The 19,248-nt window shown below is 45.3% G+C and overlaps 1 protein-coding gene across 10 annotated transcripts in view; it reads right to left on the reverse strand.

Annotated features, from left to right (window-relative positions):
• The window catches only part of ZNF710 (zinc finger protein 710), a 54,008-nt gene that overhangs the window by 25,092 nt on the left and 9,668 nt on the right, over positions 1-19,248 (reverse strand). The window contains exon 1 of one of the 10 annotated variants that reach the window (XM_016151584.2): positions 6,283-14,404. The exons of 8 other annotated variants lie outside the window; for them this stretch is intronic. In XM_016151584.2, coding sequence (XP_016007070.2) covers positions 6,283-6,389 — 107 coding nt within the window. In that variant the 5' untranslated portion in view covers positions 6,390-14,404. Of the gene's footprint in view, positions 1-6,282; positions 14,405-19,248 lie in introns of those variants that run through there. One more of the 10 variants, XM_036231946.1, reaches the window with a different exon arrangement.

The following is a 19,248-nucleotide window of genomic DNA, read 5'->3' on the forward strand; positions in this document are numbered from 1 at the left end:
TGCTGCTGCCCGGTGCTCTCCTGCGGGGGCCCAGGAATTAGGCGGGCGAGGGGCATTAACACAGCCAACTTGGGGAAGGCAGCATGACCTATGTGCAGGGAGGGTGGTGGTCGAAGCCTGCCTGCCTGAGCCCTGGGACCCCTCAACGCGGTCCAGGCCGAGCCCGCCACAGCCATCGGCACCACAGTCACCGCACCCAATGGGTCCTCGCGCTCTGGTGCTCACACGCACGGATCACTGTTCTCACCAGCCACTTATGCTGCACAGTCTGGTCTTTCTAGGTCTTTGAAACTCGAAACATGCAACAGCAACACCCTACTTGTGCAAAGGTCTCCTCTCTGGCAAGCTTAAGTGCCCCCAAGAATGGGGGAGCTCTGGACCAAAAAGCGCAGAAAGCCCCGAAGTAAACCTGCTGTGGCTGCTTCCTGGAGGGGCCATGGTGTCACAATCACTCTTCCCTCCATGGACAGAGTCCCTCACTTGCGGCAGCCTTCGGACTCAGCTCTAAGGGCTTGTTTATCTGGCTTACCCACCACAGCAGATGCAAGATGCAAATCAGGAGGAGGAGCAGGGAGTTGGAAAGGATGCGGAGGCTGTGACAGCTGACAGCGGACAGGGCACAGGATGAAAAATTACCAAAAGGCAGCCTGGGACCATTCAGGGTGGGGCAAGCCATTCCAACACCTCAAGACACAGTTCAGTAACTCAACTCATTAACCACAATGCAGAGTCACCAAGACAGGTTAGATCACATTTGAGAATATTCAATAGTCTCAGTCTAGCACTCAGGGATCCGTGTGTTGGGTCCAGGGCTGAAACTTGGTGACACCACCGTGTAACTGTCTCCGAGCTGCCTTTGCAGCACAGTGGCTGCAGGCAGCCCTGAGGTGGGTCAGGAGGGCCGGGCTCTGGTGAGACCTGGGCACAAACTCAGTCTCTCAGAATCCCACCCACTAAGTGAACAGAACACCCGCCTGCCCAACCAGGCTAGGCCTGCTGTGGGTCAAGTAAAATAATCTTGAGTCTGCTGAAACACTTTATATATATGTTACTAAAGCCGCCTCTTTTTCTTGGTGGCTGCACGGGACATCCCATGACCCACTCAGGGGTAGAGGACAAAGGAGAGACCCTCAGCTGTACCTTCTGCCTTAGGACGTTTTTAGACACAATGAAGGAGTCAGTTATCAGGCGAGTTTCAAAACTATGCAAACTTGACCTGAACAAACTAATTCAGACAAAGCCAGATTCCATTCTATAGGACAGCTGGCCTCTCTGGACTCTTCTTCAAAGCCAATGTCACATACATAAAGCAAAGGGACTGTTCTAGGGTAAAAGAAGCTAAGGAGACACAACCACCAAATGCAGCGCACAAGCCTTTTTGGATCAGGAAAAGCACCTAAAAAACATTTTTGGAGGACAGCTGGGGAAATTTGAATAGGGCCATATATTAGATGATATTATTGAATAAGGACAATTTTTTAGGTGTGATGATGGCATTGTAGCTCTGCAGGGGAAAGTCCTTGCTTCTAAAAGACACCTGCCGAAGTGTTTAGGGGTGAACCATCGTGCTGCCTGTAACTCACTTTCAAATGATTCAGCAAAGCCATTTTAAAGAGAGCGAGATACAGTAAATATGGCAAACTGGTAACAAGTGGAGAAGCTGGATGAAGGTTCTCAGCTTTTCTATTAAGCTTGACATTTTCAAAATAAGAGTTATGAGGAAACAGATTGTGCAGGCGAGTTGTGACTTGTTTTTTGCATTTGGTGGGCCAATCTTTGGTCTGTTACCAACGACCCCAACACAGAAAGTGATGTGCTCACGGTGATCAGGCTGCGGTGTCCCCGTGACCAAGATGCCTTCCAGCTGCCTCTCTGGGATCCGCATCTCTGCTTCGTGCTCCCTTAGTTCATTCTGGCTGGGGTCTCGGGGCTGATGGAGCAAGGCGGACTTTCTATCAACAGAGAAAGGTCCCAGTGCATTCCTGCTATGGGAGGGACTGGCAGCCGGCTCCTGTCACCTTCCGAAAATTCCTGGACTGTGGCTCTTGGAAAGTCAATGCAAACAGCCACGATGGGCCCACCCCCAGAAACCTTGGTAATTTTTAAAAGCCCCCTGGGTGATTCTAATGTGCACCAGGATTGAGCACCATCTCCCAAGGGGCCAGGTCCTCAGAGCAGGGCTGGCTTTTTACCCTGGTCCCTCTCAGGTATTCTCAACTTCCACATCCCACCTGTCCTCTGGGCCATCTTTTCCTTGTAATGTTTCCTCTCCTCTCCACCTTCTGGACCTCTCCCATTTTTCAAGAAGTGGCTCAGGTATCTCTTGGACAATCCTGGCTGCCTACCTCTCTGGGAGGACAGGGCCTCAAAGGCCACACACAGGGTCTGGAGGCCATTCTCAGGCAGCGGGAAATCAGAGGAGGGTTTTAGCAAGGAGGTATCACAATCCAAAGGCTGCTGCGAAAATCCTCTGGCAGCCACCTGGCCACCTGGCGAGGGGGAGGGAAGGCAGGACAACATCCCACTATGCTCGTCTATTTAACCCCCTCACATACCCAGGCCTTCATGGAAGCCATGGAAGCCACTGTCTTCGGGAACTACAGCCAGGTCTGTCACCAGGGCTCATGGGGTGTCGCAAGGGAGAATGGAGCTGCCTTTCTTTCCACTATGGCCAGCGGGCCTGACGGCTGAATGTGGGGAGGAGGTGGTGAGTGATCAACGCTGACAATGAGAATTCATTCCAGGTTCCCGATGGGCACAGACCATCTGGACAGAGCCAGAGGCCACTGAGGGGCATCCCACGGTGGGCGAAGGTGCTCGCTTGAGCCACTCTGGCAAGAGGCCTTTGGAAATTTAAGGAGCTCTCTCGCTCATGTCACTCAAAGAAACTGTAAAACCAAACAGCACCAAATGAATGGCTGGAAAATGTTACACAGCAAATGCGAGAAGGCCCCCCCCTCCCCCGCGCCCAGTAAATACAATGGAAAGTGGAAAGAGGAAGAGAGAGAGGTGGGGGGAGGGCAGCGAGGATGGAGGGGAAGAAAGAAAGGAGAAGGAAGGGAGGGAAGGCGTCTCGGAGCTTTCCGAGTTTACAGAGAAAGAGAGAAGCACAAAAAGGAGAAGCCGAAGTGGACGTCACTCCAACCCTGGGGAGAAGCTGCCTGTGGGGAGGGCACGTCTCAGAACTCAGCTCGTTTGGATGTCAAGTCCCTCTTCCGCCAAAGAGAAGCCCAATTTTGCCAGCATCGGAAGCACTGGGTCTTCGCAAGGCTGGAGCTGCTGAGCTCAGCAGGGTGCAGTCCCCCAACCTGAGGATGGCCGCCTTAGTTTCATTGCTTTGCTGTCACCATGCTGAAATTCTTACTCATTTTCAACAAGGGGCCCTCATTTTCATTTTGCACCAGGCCCTGCACATCATGTGGCCGGTCCGGGCTGACCTTTCCAGAGGACATTTTGCTAGTTGGCGAGAGCAGGAAGGCGGTGGGCCGGCTCGGCTGCTGCTCCCTGTTTGCTAACCAAATACACAGCCCGGCGTTGTTGACTCAGCCATTAGGTCTGAGCGCGTACAGGCCTTCCCGCCCCAGCTAAAGACCCAACCCTGACTCGGATGAAATGCGTGTGGAGTTGTGTGTGTGCTGTAAAGTGTAATCGTTTGAGAAGCCGTGAGGGTCTCCACTCACTAGGCACAATGTGGTCCTGGCCCCATTCTTGTGTGCAGGGAGCATGGGTCTGATAGCCTGAGAGCCAGCCCCATAACGCAGACCTAAGTCCCCACAGGTGCCAGGTGTGCAAAAAAAAAAAAAAAAAACAAAACAAAACTCCACACCTGCAGGCAAAACCAGAGGAAGCTGGAAACTGGGTGCCCCACCCACAGCTAGACTAGAGCCAAGCCCAGCAGGCCTCCCAGAGCGACCTGGGCCTGAGGGTAGTGGGCAGGCAGGCAGGCCTCTCAGGAGGGGCCAGGAGAGCAAGACCGAGAGGCGGGAGGCCTCCCTCGCTGCTAGGGAGGACCCTCCAGGAACTGAGTTAATCAGCAGGAAACCGATGGCTGCTTCCTGACAACCCCATCACCAGCACCACCAACAAGGGTACAGCAAATACAAACACACACACACACACACACACACACACACACACAGGAATTCGGAAAAGGGAGGGCAGCTCGCAACTTCCTGGAGACCTACAATGCAATCCACTCTTTCAAATAATGCAGACAAAATAACACAAAGAAGCCTCCCTTGCCCAGTGCAGAGCTTGTGTGGAGCCCCCTGCATGTATTATCCTTTTTTTATCCCACAAGAGAGCCCTTCCAGGAGGGACTGTTATTCCCCGTTTTCTAAACTCTGAAGCTAGAAGGATCGTGAGTGGACCAGGCCACAAGCAGGAAGTGCTCAAGTTTTGAAAGCCAGGTCTGGCCGGGCTCCGAAGGTCATCTCTTACACCCCCTCGCTTTACTGTGTACCAACGATCTCTCCCACAGGCCCCACGAATCCCATGGGATAAGTGGAGGGGCTCATAATACAGTGGCTAGCTGGCATGGCAGCCGACGCCTTCTGCATGAACTGGCCAGATGGGATTGAGGGTGGGGCTGTGAAGTCTTCCACCTCCCCCCAACTCCTCCCACAGCAAACTCTTTCAATGCTTTTAACATGCCCAGCACTTCTCAAACTCCCTGCAGTGGAAGAACAGTTTTTTTAAATTTCTTGGAGAACTAACACTAACAAGCAGTTCTTGGTCCTGCAACTGGCCACGTCAGGTCAATGATACTCACGCTGGTCCACACCCTAATCAAGAGGCAGCTGCCAATCACCCACTTGGGCGTTGTCATGGCAACGCCAAACTATAGAAATCATTCTCAATTTCCATACTTAGCTCTTCTTGGATGGGGTAACACCATGCAGAACACCTTTGGTCCACCACCCATATTTTCGTGTGCTACTGACCTAAGAATGTATGGTAGTGTTCATAAATTTGAGCATTTTAAATGCAGAGGTATATATTTCCTCTTAGATACAAATTCTACTCATAGGCAAGAAAGCCTCAAATTTGCCTTTTCTAAATATTTCAAACATGCATTCTTAATTGCCACTTTTGGGGGGGGGGGTGTAATTTTTCACAGTCATCTCACCTGCCGTTCCTCTCTCTTAAAAACAGAAAATAATACATTTAAGTTTCTCAAGTGTTCTTGGAATTTATATTCAACTATATGTGGCCTGCTGAGCTCCATGGAGCTGAGGTTTGTTGAGAAGGTTCTGTCAAAGAGAAATTCACAAGTGCTCAGTATAGAGTACGAAATTTGCAATCCCTCTACCACGTGCATAACTCTGCTGGGTTCCTCCAAATGAAAATGGGCTTTGGTTTGTACCAGCCCAAACCTTTGCAGGTGTCATCTCAGGAGAAAAATGGCACTACAACAGTTCATGGTTGGCTCGAGTTGGCCATGACAAGACTGGTGGCTAAGAACCACCTGAAGATTGTCTAAGATGGACTCTCGGGTCTTTCCCAGACCCTGTGAATTTGGGGCTTGACACAGGGAACTGTATTTTAACAAGCTCTCCTCAGCAGAGAATAACAACTGCTGTAGCCACTACGAAGATCCCTGCTGCCTAAGTTCCAGGAGTGACAAGGTGTCACCAGTGGCCAAAAATCTGGTCTTGGAAAAGCAAAACAAGCCTCGGCAAAACCAACTGGATTTTTCCCCCCACTGGGGCAAGTGCTGTATAAAGCCCTAGCATAGAGACCAGTGAAAGAAATACAGTTTCTTTAGTTGTCGAAGGTGGCCTCATTCTCCACCCAGCTGGGCCTGGCATGTAGTAAACATTCAATTGATGTTAGCTATTTTTGTTTTAGAAAAGAAGATTAAGGCCCAGAAGGCTCGCAATTTGCAAAAAAGTCACATTCTTGGCAAAACCAAGACTCATCCTGAAACTCATGTCTCTTTCCTCTATGCCTCAGTTTCCTCATCTCTAAAAGAGAGAGGATACTTGCTAATTCTTATGGTTATTGTGAAAATTGAATGAGAGAATGGTTTTGTAAATGCACTTAGTCTGGCCTCTACTATGCACTCAATAAATGATAACTATTCATATAATCATTATCAATTTTGAAAGTCTGAGAATGACAAAATCTGTTCCCATGGAAGCTGGAGTTGGCCTTCACATGGTTCACATGGTTCTCACTAGCACTAAATGGCCAGAATGGTCCCTACCTATCTGTGGGTCCTTTCCGGGTGGACCAGGAGGGCTCACCACTGTGCAAAAACCCCACCCCCACAGCACACACCTGGCCAGCGCTTGCTCTTGGGGAGACCAGGTGATGGAAGCTCTCTGTAAATATGTTTCTGGATCAAGCCCTTCTGAGTTTTTCCAGTGGCCACTCATCCAGCACATTTATTATGTCCATAATATGCTAGGCATGGGGCTTGGCACTGAAAAATAAAAGAGCAGCAATGAACATAGCAGAGCCTTCCCTACCACGAGTTCATGAAACTGTAAAGTGGATATCAAGTGTTTTTCTTAATTAAAAAAAAAAAAATTCTATTACAAAGTTAACAAAACCATCCATTGCAAAGAGTTTGAAAAATTAATACATCTTCTTGCCTTAACCCAACCACTTCTGGTCTGTTTCTTCCTGGTCCTGCTCAAGCATGTGGTTTTCATGTGGTTTGGAGCATTTTGTGTACGATCTGGTGTCCTGCTGGAGGACACGAGCACTTTTCTATATTGCTTGTTAATAATCAATAATCTGTGTTCATAAATACTGAAATTTACATGAGTGTACAGATCACCATTTGCCTCCCCATTCTTGCAATGAACAACATTCAGGTTCTTCTCTCTGCCTTCATGCATTCACACAGAGAGAAGATGAAGGGAAGAAGCAAATAGTGTGTAATTCAATGGTTTCAGATGGGCCTGGGTTGAATAATGTCCCTGTGTGAACTGGACAAGTTACTTAACCTCTTTAAACTTCAATTTCCCCAAAAATGGGCATAATGCTTCCTTCATACAGTGTAGAGAGGATTAAACAGGGGACCATCAGGAAAACACTCAGCACAGGGCCTGATACTCAATAAATGTGCACTTTCTTTTCTCTTACATATCAGAAGGTCATGACTATGACTCCTAAATGCCTTCTCAAGGACAAGGACAATCCGTGGAGATACCCTTGGGACACAGTGCAGCAGCTTCCCAAGCCCTCTGCACCGACTGGTTAATTCTGTGAGATTTAGGATTCGCAAACTCAAGCATTCAGGGGAGAAGTCATATGTGTTTTACAACTTCAAAATGAGTCAGAAAAAATATATACATGTACAAATGAAGCGTATATGGGAAAAGTTAGTCTCTGTTATATTTAGTCATAGGTGTATAAGTATTTACTGTACCATTCTTTCAACTTTTCTCCATATTTGAAATTTTGATAAAAACCTTGAAAAAAAACTTACTAATTTAAAAGGTAAAAAATGGCATACTTTTTAAAACTTGCATTGCCTTTATTTATGAGTTCAACAAATATTAATTCAGTATAGCATCTGTCATGCAGTGAATTGACTTGACCTCTGACCTCATGGAGCTTTCCACCCCATTTTGTTGGGTTAGGTATTTATTTGCTAATTATATTGCCTGTTCCCTTGGTCTTCAAGTTTAAATCTTGACTTTAAAACCCATATACGTATAGGATCTTGGCAGAATTAAAATATTAACCCTATAAGGGTCTTAAACGATCTTTTCTCCCAGGCTCTCAACTTCTTTGAAGAATTCACATAGTGCTTACAATGTAGTCAAATCTATTGAATTTTTTGGTGAATTTTTAAAAAATTTCTAAACTTTAGAAATCAACCTCTAGCTCAAGATTTGGTATAAACTATATATAGTTATGTTTGTTCCTTCTTTATATTTCATTTAAGTATTATGGTGTTGACTAGCATTTTAAAAGCAGCGTTAAACAGTGATGCATTGGCAGGCCTCCTTATTTTGTTACTGGTTTCAACAGGACTGCCTCTAGTGTTTCACAGTTAATTATAACATTGGCTATAGGTTTGAAATAGATATTCTCAATCATGCTAAGAATGTACCCTTCTGTTCCTTTTTCGGTGTATTGATCAGGTAGAGATGGTTGCTCGATTTTAATCAATTTCCCCCTGCATATATTGGAATCAATCTGGTTTTACTTCTTTAACCCATTAGCATGACGCAGTTACTATATTAAGCTTTCCTAATATCGACACTTCTCCCCCATCTGCCCCACTGGGCTACGGTGGATGGCTTGTTTAATATAGTATTGAATTCTATTTCCGACATTACATTTTCATTCTTTAACATGGTCTCTTTGCCATGTTTAATATCAGGCTTATTTTGCTTTGCTGAATGAATTGAAGAGCTCTCATCTCTTGCTAAGCCATGGAACAGCTCAACGTTATTAGTATTAGCAAATGTGAAATAATCACCTAGCAAAAACACTTGGGACCAGTGTCTTCTTTGGGCAGCAGGGGCAGTGGTTTGATAATGACTGCAAATTTTTTCTCAATTGACAACATTTACATTTTCGGAATGCATTTAACTGAGATTTTCAAGTCTGAGCCTATTGTGCATGTCTTTATTTTTAAAAATCTATCTACTGCCATGTCCCCTTTCTTGTTCCTATTACTTTTGCGTTTTCTCTTATTTCTCAAATAGAGTTGCCAGGGGTTAGTCTACTTTATTGTTTCTTTAAAAACAGAATCAGCTCTTGGATATATTTGCTAATTTCACTGTGTTTCTGTTTCCTAATTCATTTATCTCTGCCTTTATCCTTACTATTTTTTTCTTCCTGTTTTCCTTAGGGGCTGTTTTTTATCCTTTTTTTCCCTCTAAGATCTCAAGCTGAATGCTTGATTCATTCTCTTTCTCTCTCTCTCTTTTTAATAATAAAAGCATTTAAGGCTATGAGAATCGTGCCAGCTGTCTCCCATAGGTTTGGTTATGTGGCATTCTGGTGCTCAATGCTTTCTAAATATTTGTCACTATATACTTTATTTCTTCCTTGACCCAATAGCAATTTAGGAGACTGTTTTAATTTTTTTCAAGTGTTTGGGTTTCAGTTTTAGTCTGTTTAAATTTACAACAATTTGGTTTACTGCCTGGTGATCAAAGAACTCCCTGACTGGCACAATTTCTGTTTTGGGTAGTATATGAGTTCTTACAGTTGGTTACTGGTGGCTGACAGAAATGTTTGCAAAGCATAAGCTTGCTTGCAAAGCCCAAGTGCTTTTAAAAGTGTTTGCTTGCCATAATGTTATGTCAAACCAAACATAAAGAGAGTATAAAGTTTGATGTGCTTGTAACCATGTTTAAAATACAGTATATTTACATATGTGCACTGAAAAAGACTATGAGGAAATATATAAAGATACTAAACAGTGTTGGTAATTTCTAATTGGTGGAATTATGGGCAGTTTTACTTTCCTTACATTTTTTTGTACTTTCAAATTTTCTATGTAAGCATAAAATTCACTATATTAATATGATTTCTTTACATGTTTATTTGCCTAAGGCTTGGTAACAGAAATGTTCCATCCTGAGCTCTCGTTTTACAAAGATTCTTTCTGGCCAGGGAGTTAAATGAAGTCACCAAGAACTTGAGTAATAATTGAATTTGGACTCAAAACAGTGCCGGCACCTGAAGATAGTGGCCCTGTGAGAAACCCACAGTCATTTGGACTCTGAAGATCCCCTCTGGAGGTGGAAATTCTTTCCCAGGGGGCACCAGGGAGAACAACCCTCATCCCTTCATGCTCCTCCCTCTCAAATGAGCATTCCCCACCCTCCACCATTACTGCGATGGCAGGGTCTTCCTTCAAAGAGAAACAGTGAAGTTCAACTACTGTAGATGACCTGGGCTTCTATCTTATTTATTCATCAACATGACCTCTGAGGCCCACTAAAAAACAACTGCATTTTCAACGCAAGGTCAACTGCCAGAGGCCATCTGAATTCAGAGGAACTCTGGCCCTTGGAAATGGAGAAGGTGGCTGATGCCCACCTTGGTTGCTCCACCAGCCCCTGCGGCTCACCCCAGTACCAGCAGCGATGGAGAGAGGACAGCCAAATTTCCACGAAGCCCAGTTAGCATGTAACCGAAAACTCTAGAAAGATCTAGAAGCCTGCCCCATGACCGCCCACCCTGAGAAGAAAGAAGGGATGAGAAAGGATAAGGGGGAGAGAAGAGGTGTGTGTGACAGGAAGTGGTGGGGGAGGGAGAGGAGAGGTGGTTCCTGGGAGACCCAGCATTTCATCAGCATGTGACCGGTGAATACCCTGCTGGCCCACACAGGGGTCTTTCCTCTCTTTCTCTGCCCTCCATCCTCACCGGCCTGCATCTTCTCTATTTGAAGACAGAGGCAGAGGGGAGGGAGAGAAGGGTACCCAGGAGGAAGGGGCACAGGTGGGTCTTCAGATGTCTCAGCCGGCTTCCAATGACCCCAGCTGAGGCTGGTGGGGAGTCCGGGGCCACCCAAGTCAGAGGAAGGCAGACATTCTTAGAAAGTCAGGGAGGAGCATAGTGACCAAGGTGCCCTTTCTCACAAAAAATGTACTAAGATGGCCAAGCAAAGACGACAAGGGCAAGAGCAAGTGAAGTGACGGGCAAAGGGTTGCTGGCCTGTGCCCAGCTCCCCACTGAAGCATCTGGTCTCTTGGGGATGCTCACTGCCTGGGTATGACTTAGGTAAGGGGTGTGGAGCAGGGGCTCGTGATGCCACCAAGGAAGAGCCACAGATATCCTTTCCCTATAAATGTTGTCCCACTCCAACCTGTGGCTTCCTATGTCCAGCCAGAGCTCTGCCCACCACTCTGGGTGTTCTGGGCAGTAACCTTCAAGTATGAGTATGTTTAAACCTGCCGCCACTTACAGGCAACAACTTCCTGCCCAATGCTCTGGGGGATGAACCCAGAATGCAGCAAGGGCTTGCAGACATCCCCCTGTGGAAGAGTGCTCCCCAGGGAAGGGGTAGTCCGAGGGCGTTGGTCAGCAGAACCTGGGATTGGACAGGTGCTTTAGCTCTAATTTTTACCTAGAAGTCAACAAGCTCTCCAGTGGTTCATCGGACCCACCTCTGCATCTCCTACTTTACCTTCTGGTATGTTCTAGGAGTTGAATGGGGGAGTGGTTCAAAGGTTACAGTGCAAACTTTGTACTCACTTGGGCTGAAATCCCACCATCATCCCTTACAGGCGCAAGGCCTGGGTAAAAAGTGGCCACCTTCGTGAGTCTCGGTTTCCCTGTCTCCAAAACGGGTCAGGAATGCTGTTTCTTGCATGGCCACTGAATTAAGAGTCTCGCCCAGGGCTTGGCCGAGAGCAGGAGGTCGGCCATCACTGATTCTCTTTCTCTCTCCCAGGCAACCTCGGCCTGACGATCTTATGCACTCACTCATGGGACGCTTCGAAAGCCCTTCCTACACTCTACAGTCCATTTGGTAACTATACATACATACTAAGAACACACCCTTGTGGACGTATTTCACTTGGTGAGTTTTAAGAAACACAATCAAGCATAGAAAACATATGTTTGCAAATTATCTGTAAATGGCTGGTGCAAAGCAGACATTTTCAGTGAAATGAGAAGGAATTCAAGCAGAGCTGTTATACTCATTCCTCCGAGGGGTTCGACTCTCAGATCAACATTTCTGAGGGGATTTCCTCATGTGGATTCAATAACAACACAAACCTCAAGTCCCCCAGTGTGAGCCGGAGTGATCTGTCATATTTCTTCTTCGCTCAGAACCTATTGGTGGCTCCCTCGGACCTCTAGATGAAGTCCAAGCCTTTGGACACATTGCCAGACCGGCCCTGTCGCCCACCCAGTTCCATCTTCTACCATCCTACCTTACACGCTACCTCGCATCCTCCCAAACCACCACTGAGTCTTCAAATGCACCTGTCTTGACTTTGCGTGTTCCAGCCCCCGTTGCAACGGCCCTGCTCTCCCCGTCTGCTAAGACCCCGCTAAACACCACCTCCGCCAGGCAGCCTTTCCTGCACGGCTCCCTGCCCTCACCATGTTCCAAGAGTTAGCTTCCTGTCCTCGTTAACACATCCGACATCCCTTTAGACGGAGGACTCGCTGGGGACGGAGACCATGTCGTTCCCCTTTACGTCACAGAGTTCAGCACAAGCTAGGTGCTTGGCAAATGTTTGCTAATTAAATAAAGGAATAAAGAAATGACTAAGGGACATTTGTAAGGAAAAAGGGGGATTCAGAATGGCACGGGCCTCTCTTGACTTCACAAGCAGTAATGATAAACACGTATTACACAGCAGAAAGCACGGCTATGAAAAGTAGGCTCATGAACCCAGTTCACAGGCCATGAAACCAAGGGCCAGAGGGGAAGGCTGTGGCTCATCGAGGCTAGGAGATGGCGAGCTAAGACAAAAGGGTGTGGCTTCAATCCTGACCGCTGTGGCTTGAAGTGAGGTGCTCCCCTCACCTCTGGCCACACGTCTGTGGGGAGCGATTTTTAGATCCACTCCTGCATTTCTGTTCAGTGACCTTTTTGTCCTATAGAGCTCCTCAAGGCTCAGGAGGTCCCAGGTCAGAAGCTGGAACACACACGGGAACAAACATCTGACTCCACCTGAGGCCACCCAGACCCAAGACCCTTACCCTGGGACCCTACACTCCCCATACTACTAAGAGTGGGTGCCACACCTTCTCACAGGACACCGAAGTTGCCCACTACTTATGCCCTCGGTGGGCCCAACACTATTAAAAAGTTTACCCAAATCTTAATTGACTAAGAAGCAAAGTGACAAGTTTCACTGGAATCCAAGGTTGCAAAATGGGATCTGTAATATCGTGTCACAAATGGAGGTGGGGGCGGAGTGTGGGATGTGGATGGGCCACTCAGGGAAGAGAAGCAGGACCCGGCCGATAAGAGATCACATCCACCAGACAGATAACGGGACTAAAATGACAAAGCAGCTAGAAGCCGTCGCCGGCGCTTTGAGAGAAAGGAAGAGCATATTAAATTTTAAACAAAGCCCACCCCAGGGGAACTTCCAGCCTCCCTCTCCCAACCCCACGCTTCTCATTTCCAGCACACAAGTCGTCTGGTTCATAGAAACTAAAATGTCCTTCATCTCAAGGGGCTGGGTTTTGTGTTTTTGTTGTTTGTAACCCAACGGGCAGCAGCTGGCACGCTGTGTCTCTGGGGAGGAGGCAGCTCGGACCTCCATGAGCATGTGGCCTTCCCGCCAGGGCCTCAGCTGGGACTGGACCACCTGGACAGGATGGCAACGGGGGTGCTGGGAGCCAGAGCTGAGCAGATGCACCAAAAAAAAACAAACAGTGATGCACTCAGACATGCCGGGTCTGGAAGGTGGGCACTAGCCTAGGTGTCACCAGGAGTAAAGAAGAAAGAAGGAAGCTAAGAAGTAGGGAAGGTCCTTGGAGGCCTCACCAACTACAGTGAAGAACGTGCTGGTGAGGAAGAGGAGAGGAAAGGAGCAGGAGCGAAGGAGGGCATGGCACGGGATGGCTCCATTTAGCCTAAGTGAATGTTACTTCCTTGGTAATTCCATCAAACCTCCTTCCTGTCTCCTCACCTCCCCAAGGCAGGGCTGGCCAGGCCCTGGGGGACAGTATGAGGTCTGCGCAGGAAATTCTCCGTCACTCCCACCTTGCCCGCCCCCTATAAACACCAATTCAGCCAGAGACAACCAGTTCTTGTCTCTGGAGTTAGAGGAGCATGCTTGTTCTATGAGCATCCTCTGGAATCTTCAAAGCCAGCTCTGCCCCAGGCACCCTAAGGATGGCACCTTGAGATTCCCTGCCCAGCTGCCAGCAGTCAGGAGGCCAGAAAGGCCTCTGGCCTGAGCCTTCGAGTCTCCCTGCCAACGAAGGGCAAACAGGGGAGCTTCTCCTTCCTTCAGGCCTTTCCCCCGCCAGCCACTCTTAAGCCAACATATGCGTGAAACATTTGGAAAAATGATGTCTTAATAATACACACCAGGTTTTAAAAGAATAAGACTTGGTATGTACCCAAAAGGAATCCAAAATGCTATACAATGTTTCTGGAGGGCAATTTAACCCTTTAAATCTAGAGTCTTTAGAACACATCCTTGGCCTAGGGATTCACTTCTAGAAATGTATCAAGGCTGTGGATAAAAAAGCCCAAGGGTGTCTACCACAGAACTCTGTATGAGACAAAAAGACAAAACAACCTAAATGTGGGAGACTGCTTAAATATATTATGTTCCATCTGTTCAAAAGAATACCATGCAACCCTTTAAAGTGACTTGGAGGAGAATGGTTAACCCAATGAAAATTTGAACAACATATTGTTAAGTAAAAACACACACAAAAAAGAAATAAACAAACAAACATGGTATATTCAGTATGATTCATTTTTCAAAAATAAAAATATATGCAGGAAGTATCCATAATATACTAAAATATTAATAATAGGTGGTTTTTATTTTCTTCTTTCTGCTTATTTACTAAATTTTCTGCAATGATCATAAATCTCTTTGTAACAAGGAAAAAAAATCAATGAAAGCTATTTTCTAAAAAACAAAAGGAAGAGATCCAAGACTCAAGAGAGTGCTCATTCCTTGAACATTCAAATCTAAACTGGATCCGAAACAAAACAAAACAAAACTGGACAGAGACATCTTAAAACCACCTGAGAATATTTCAGGGACTAAGAGGTGGTTTCCAGTGACAAGGAAGTGAGATTCTCCCTAAGGCCCCAGTGAGTGCAGGGAGGGCAAAGCCCTGGCAGGAGGCCAAGTTCCCCCGGCCACCCAGGACCCAAACTTCTGTCCAGGCCCTTCCAGTAACCGCCACTGGGAGAGGGAGATGAGAGCTAGCAGCAGGGCCAAGGTGTGAAAAGGCAAAACAAATGTGACTTCTGTCCTTGATGAGGAAGAGACAATGCCCATTCCTTCCAACAATGAATTCAAAGGGGAGAAAAAAAAGAGGCGGGTTCCTGAGCTGAGATTGTTAATCTACCTGGCGACAGGGAATGAATTTTTACAACCAAGGCATAAAGACCTCAAAATAGGGGTCTGGAAGAGAAATTCTGACAAGTTCTGCAACGAACTCAGTTGATATGACCTGGAAGTTTTTCCAGATAACAAACTAGACCTCAAGCAGGTGATGGAGTGGACCTGCGGGGGCATTAAGGTACCTGGGTGCACCATTTACAGAAGCTGGCCTGTGCCTAAGAGAGAACCTAGAGCCCAAGAACGGAAAAATTCCTCTGGGCATGGACTTAATTATTCAAGTCAGGAAAATTGGAGGAGCAACGGGAGACATCTAAATTCCTCCAGTTCTCTTTATGATCAAAAGCTTTAAAGTCCATCTCAAATACCAAAATTTGTCCATGTGGGAAACCATCATTGGGCGCTTCCTATACATTTGTGCATTCAGCAAAGAGCTAGGTGCAAACTTCACACAGGGGCAGCTCTGTGACGTTCCATTGACCAAACAAACGAAAATGGACAGCATGGGTCATTAGGATGCATTCCTCGTAAAGATGTCAGGAGCACAGCTGGATGTGCCAGCTCAGGTCCACAGATCCCAAAGACTTCCTAGCCCCACAAGCTTCCCTTCCTTAGTCCAGAAGGCCCCTGCCTCTTTCTTAAGAGATGACGACTCCAACTTAGAAAGTAAATATGACACCACACAGGAAGACAGGTGGTGCCGGATGATTTTGTATCTCTTAAAGACGTCAGATTCTTTCTCCAGGTAAAGCTGTATCCTATAAACTACATCTTCGTATTACATATGGCCAATATCTTAAGCTTTGCTCTCAATACAGCATTTTGCTTCGGCAAAGAGGAAGCAGTCAATACTCTACTTTGAAAACAGCACAGGTGTTTCTGTGAGACAAAAAAAAAAAACGAACAACAAAAGCAAAAAAAGTACTTCTCCCTCCCTTTAATTAAAGAGATGCCATCTGATTGCACCTCTGGATAGAAAAATAGCAAAAGTTATTCTTCCAGAATCTTCCAAGTACCAAGTGCCTTGAGCCCTGAAAACTTCTCCGCCATAAAACAAAATGAAGATATCAGCTTAAGGCACCAGGAAGTGCTCCCTCAGCACCTGGCAGCAGCTGGTACCCATCTCAGGCCAGTTCAGACAGTAATAAAAGCTCCCTTGAAATAATGTTAAGGTTCAGACACTGTGATAAAAGCTGGGAACTTCAAAGGTAGGACTGCAAAGCCCATCCCTAATCCTCCTCATTGTGTCTCAGGTGGCTGCCTGAGCTTTGCCCTGTAGGCACTTGTAAGCCAGCCAGCCAGCCAGCCAGCCAGCCAGGTGGAGGAGGTGAGATGGAACTTTACTCTCGCTTCCTTGGAGGCGGGGCAGGGTATAGCCATTGGTCCTTGAACTATGAGATGTCAGTTCAAAATAAAGGGAACAAAAAAGTACTGATCTACAGAGATGAGCCCAATGGTTCTACAGTGAGAACAGGATACAGTGCCAGGCTCCCAGGCTCTCTCCATGAACTTGGGCAAGTCATTTCAGACTTCAGAGCTTTGGTTCCTCGGTCTGCAGAAACAGTAACCCTGCTCGGTGTTGCAGAGAGGGGTAACTAAAAGGGGTAACTTACATAAAAACGCAGAGCGAAGGTGAGATCCTTCTTCTCTCCCATCCACCCACCTACCTTTTCTCCCTAACCTCCTTTTGTTCTTTAATAATAATTTCTTAATAGATAGTACACGCACGAAGTACAAAATTCAAAATATAGAAAAAGATACAGAGAAAAGTCAGCCCCCACTATGGAAAACCACCATTACTAGTCTCCCAATATCCCGGCAGAGCTATTGTACAGGGAGGCTTTCTGTCCCTCACTTTCTCACTTAAGAACATATTTCAGTAATCACATGGGTACAAGGGGAGCTTTCACATTCTTTTTTATAGCTGCAGAGAATTTCGTGGTATAATTGTAGGATAATTTATTTACCAATTCTCTACTGATGGGCATTAGAGTTTTTTTTGTTTTTTTGTTTTTTCGTTTTTTTGCTTTTACAAGCAATGGCACAATGAACTATCTTGTAAAAATGCATCATATCACTTGCGTACAACATATCTAAGAGAAGTCCCCAGATTATGCACTTTTAGTGTTAGTAAGTTTTGTCAAAATGCTCTCTACGCAGGTTGTACCGAATGACACTATCAGCGATTATGAGTATCTGTTCCCACTTGTCCCTTCTCCACAGTAGACTTGCGTTTCTGTTATTACTAGTGAGCTGAATACATTCTTATATGGTTAAGAACCATTTATATTTCTCTTTCTGTGAACCATCCATGTTCTTAGCCCATTTTAAAAATGGGGTCGATGGTTTTTTTCTTATTGATTTGTAGTTCTTTAGACATTAAGGAAATTAGCTATATCACTGGTATGTTACAAACATATTTCTGTAGTTTTGAGAACTAAGAGACTCTTAGACTGCTTATTTCACCACAGAAATTTTACTTGTGTAGGGTCAGATATATTAATCGCTCCTTTTATAGCCTCTGGGTCTTAAGTCACACTTAGTATTTTCCCCAAGCTCATTTTTTTTTTAATATTTACCATCTTTAATCCATTTGAAATTTATTTTGTGATAACATGTTCATTTTTTTAGACAGCTATCAAGTTGTCCTGGGTCACGGATTTTTAAATGCCACTTTATTTCATACTAATTTACTTTCGAGTTCCTTCTCTTTCCTCTCTTGCCCATCCCAGGCTCTTTCTAGAGCCCAGTTACCTCAAAATCACACTCTTTCTCTCCATCGCCCTCCCATTCCTTCATTCCATTTGTGAGCCAAGAGTTGCTCCACCTGATCGCAACCGACAATCAAACCCGTTATTCTGAATTTCAATATCTTAGAGCAAGTGGAGATATCAGAAGCATCCCTTCTTTTTACAGCTAAGGACAACTGAGATCCAAAGAGGTGACTGGACTCTCCCAGATCGTGGGGCAGGTTAGTGCTTGTGATTTTTTTTTTTATTACTATTCAAGAAAAAGTATTGATTTTGGCATGAATTCTCCTCAATCAATAGGTATCTATTAAGTAACTACTCTGCCAAATAGTGAGCTAGGCTCCAGAAATACATGGCATAGCTCTGAACTTTCTAGAAGCTCATTATCCAGTGTTAGGTATTATCATACACACCTACGCACTAAAAGGTAAGGCAACAGTGGCTAATGAATACGGAAGGACAGGCTAATTCTGAGAGCGGTGGCATGGGGAAGGCTCAGAAGATACATATGGTTTTTAATGGGGCCTGGCATTACCAGCACTTTGTCCAAATATGTAGCGAAGGCATTGGCAATAAGGGAACAATAGGCCAAAGTGGGGCGTCCGGTGTTGTATAGTCAGGAAGGAAGTAATCTGGCTTCGTGTTAGTTGTGAATAGAGGCCTTCAAAACTGCAAAATAAGTTATAAACAAATGGACCCATCTGTAGAGCCTTCATATCTGGCAGAAGGCAACATACCCTCCCTGGAAGAATGTACCTCAAAGAATTCTCAGAACTCTAACGAACATAAGTTCACAATCAAAATCATGAAACACATAAGGAAGCAAGCCTTCATGAGTGGGAAACAGCAGAAGCGTCAAACAAGAGAACTACATCTGCAAAGACTTCAGATATTGTAATTATTTGATATGCAACACAAAATAATGTTTAATGTGATAATGGAAATAAAATGCAGAATTAAAGGCATATATAAGGAATAAGCTTATTTAAAAAAAGTACAAGCATGCATACTCAAAAAAGGATAAATCAGAAACTCAGAAATAAAAAAATATATATAATCATCCAAATTAAAAACTCGAAGCGTACCAAAAATATTAATGGCAATGAATTAAAACACATCAAATATATTAAAATCTGTGAGTTAATATTGGTACTAAAAATACCTCATGGATGGGCTTAACAGAAGGTTAGAGCTAATAAAAAGAGAATTAGTAAACTGGAAGACAAATAAGAAATTACCCAGAAAATATCACAAAACAAACAAACAAACAAAAAGATTGAAAATGAAGACATTAAGAGACATAAAGGACAGAATAAGATCTAACGTACACTAATTGGAGTTCCCAAAGGAGAGACTTGAGAGAAAAGGATGGAGAGACAATATTCAAAGAGATAATGGCTGAAAATTTTCTAGAACTGATAAAAGTCACCAATCTTTGGTTTCAGAAAGCTCCGGGAACCTATAGCCAAACAAAATAAAATCCACTCCTAAGTACAACATTATAGTGAACTGCAAAA

Source organism: Rousettus aegyptiacus, unplaced genomic scaffold (genome assembly GCF_014176215.1).
Source record: "Rousettus aegyptiacus isolate mRouAeg1 unplaced genomic scaffold, mRouAeg1.p scaffold_m13_p_14, whole genome shotgun sequence".
In the NCBI taxonomy this organism is placed as follows: domain Eukaryota; kingdom Metazoa; phylum Chordata; class Mammalia; order Chiroptera; family Pteropodidae; genus Rousettus; species Rousettus aegyptiacus.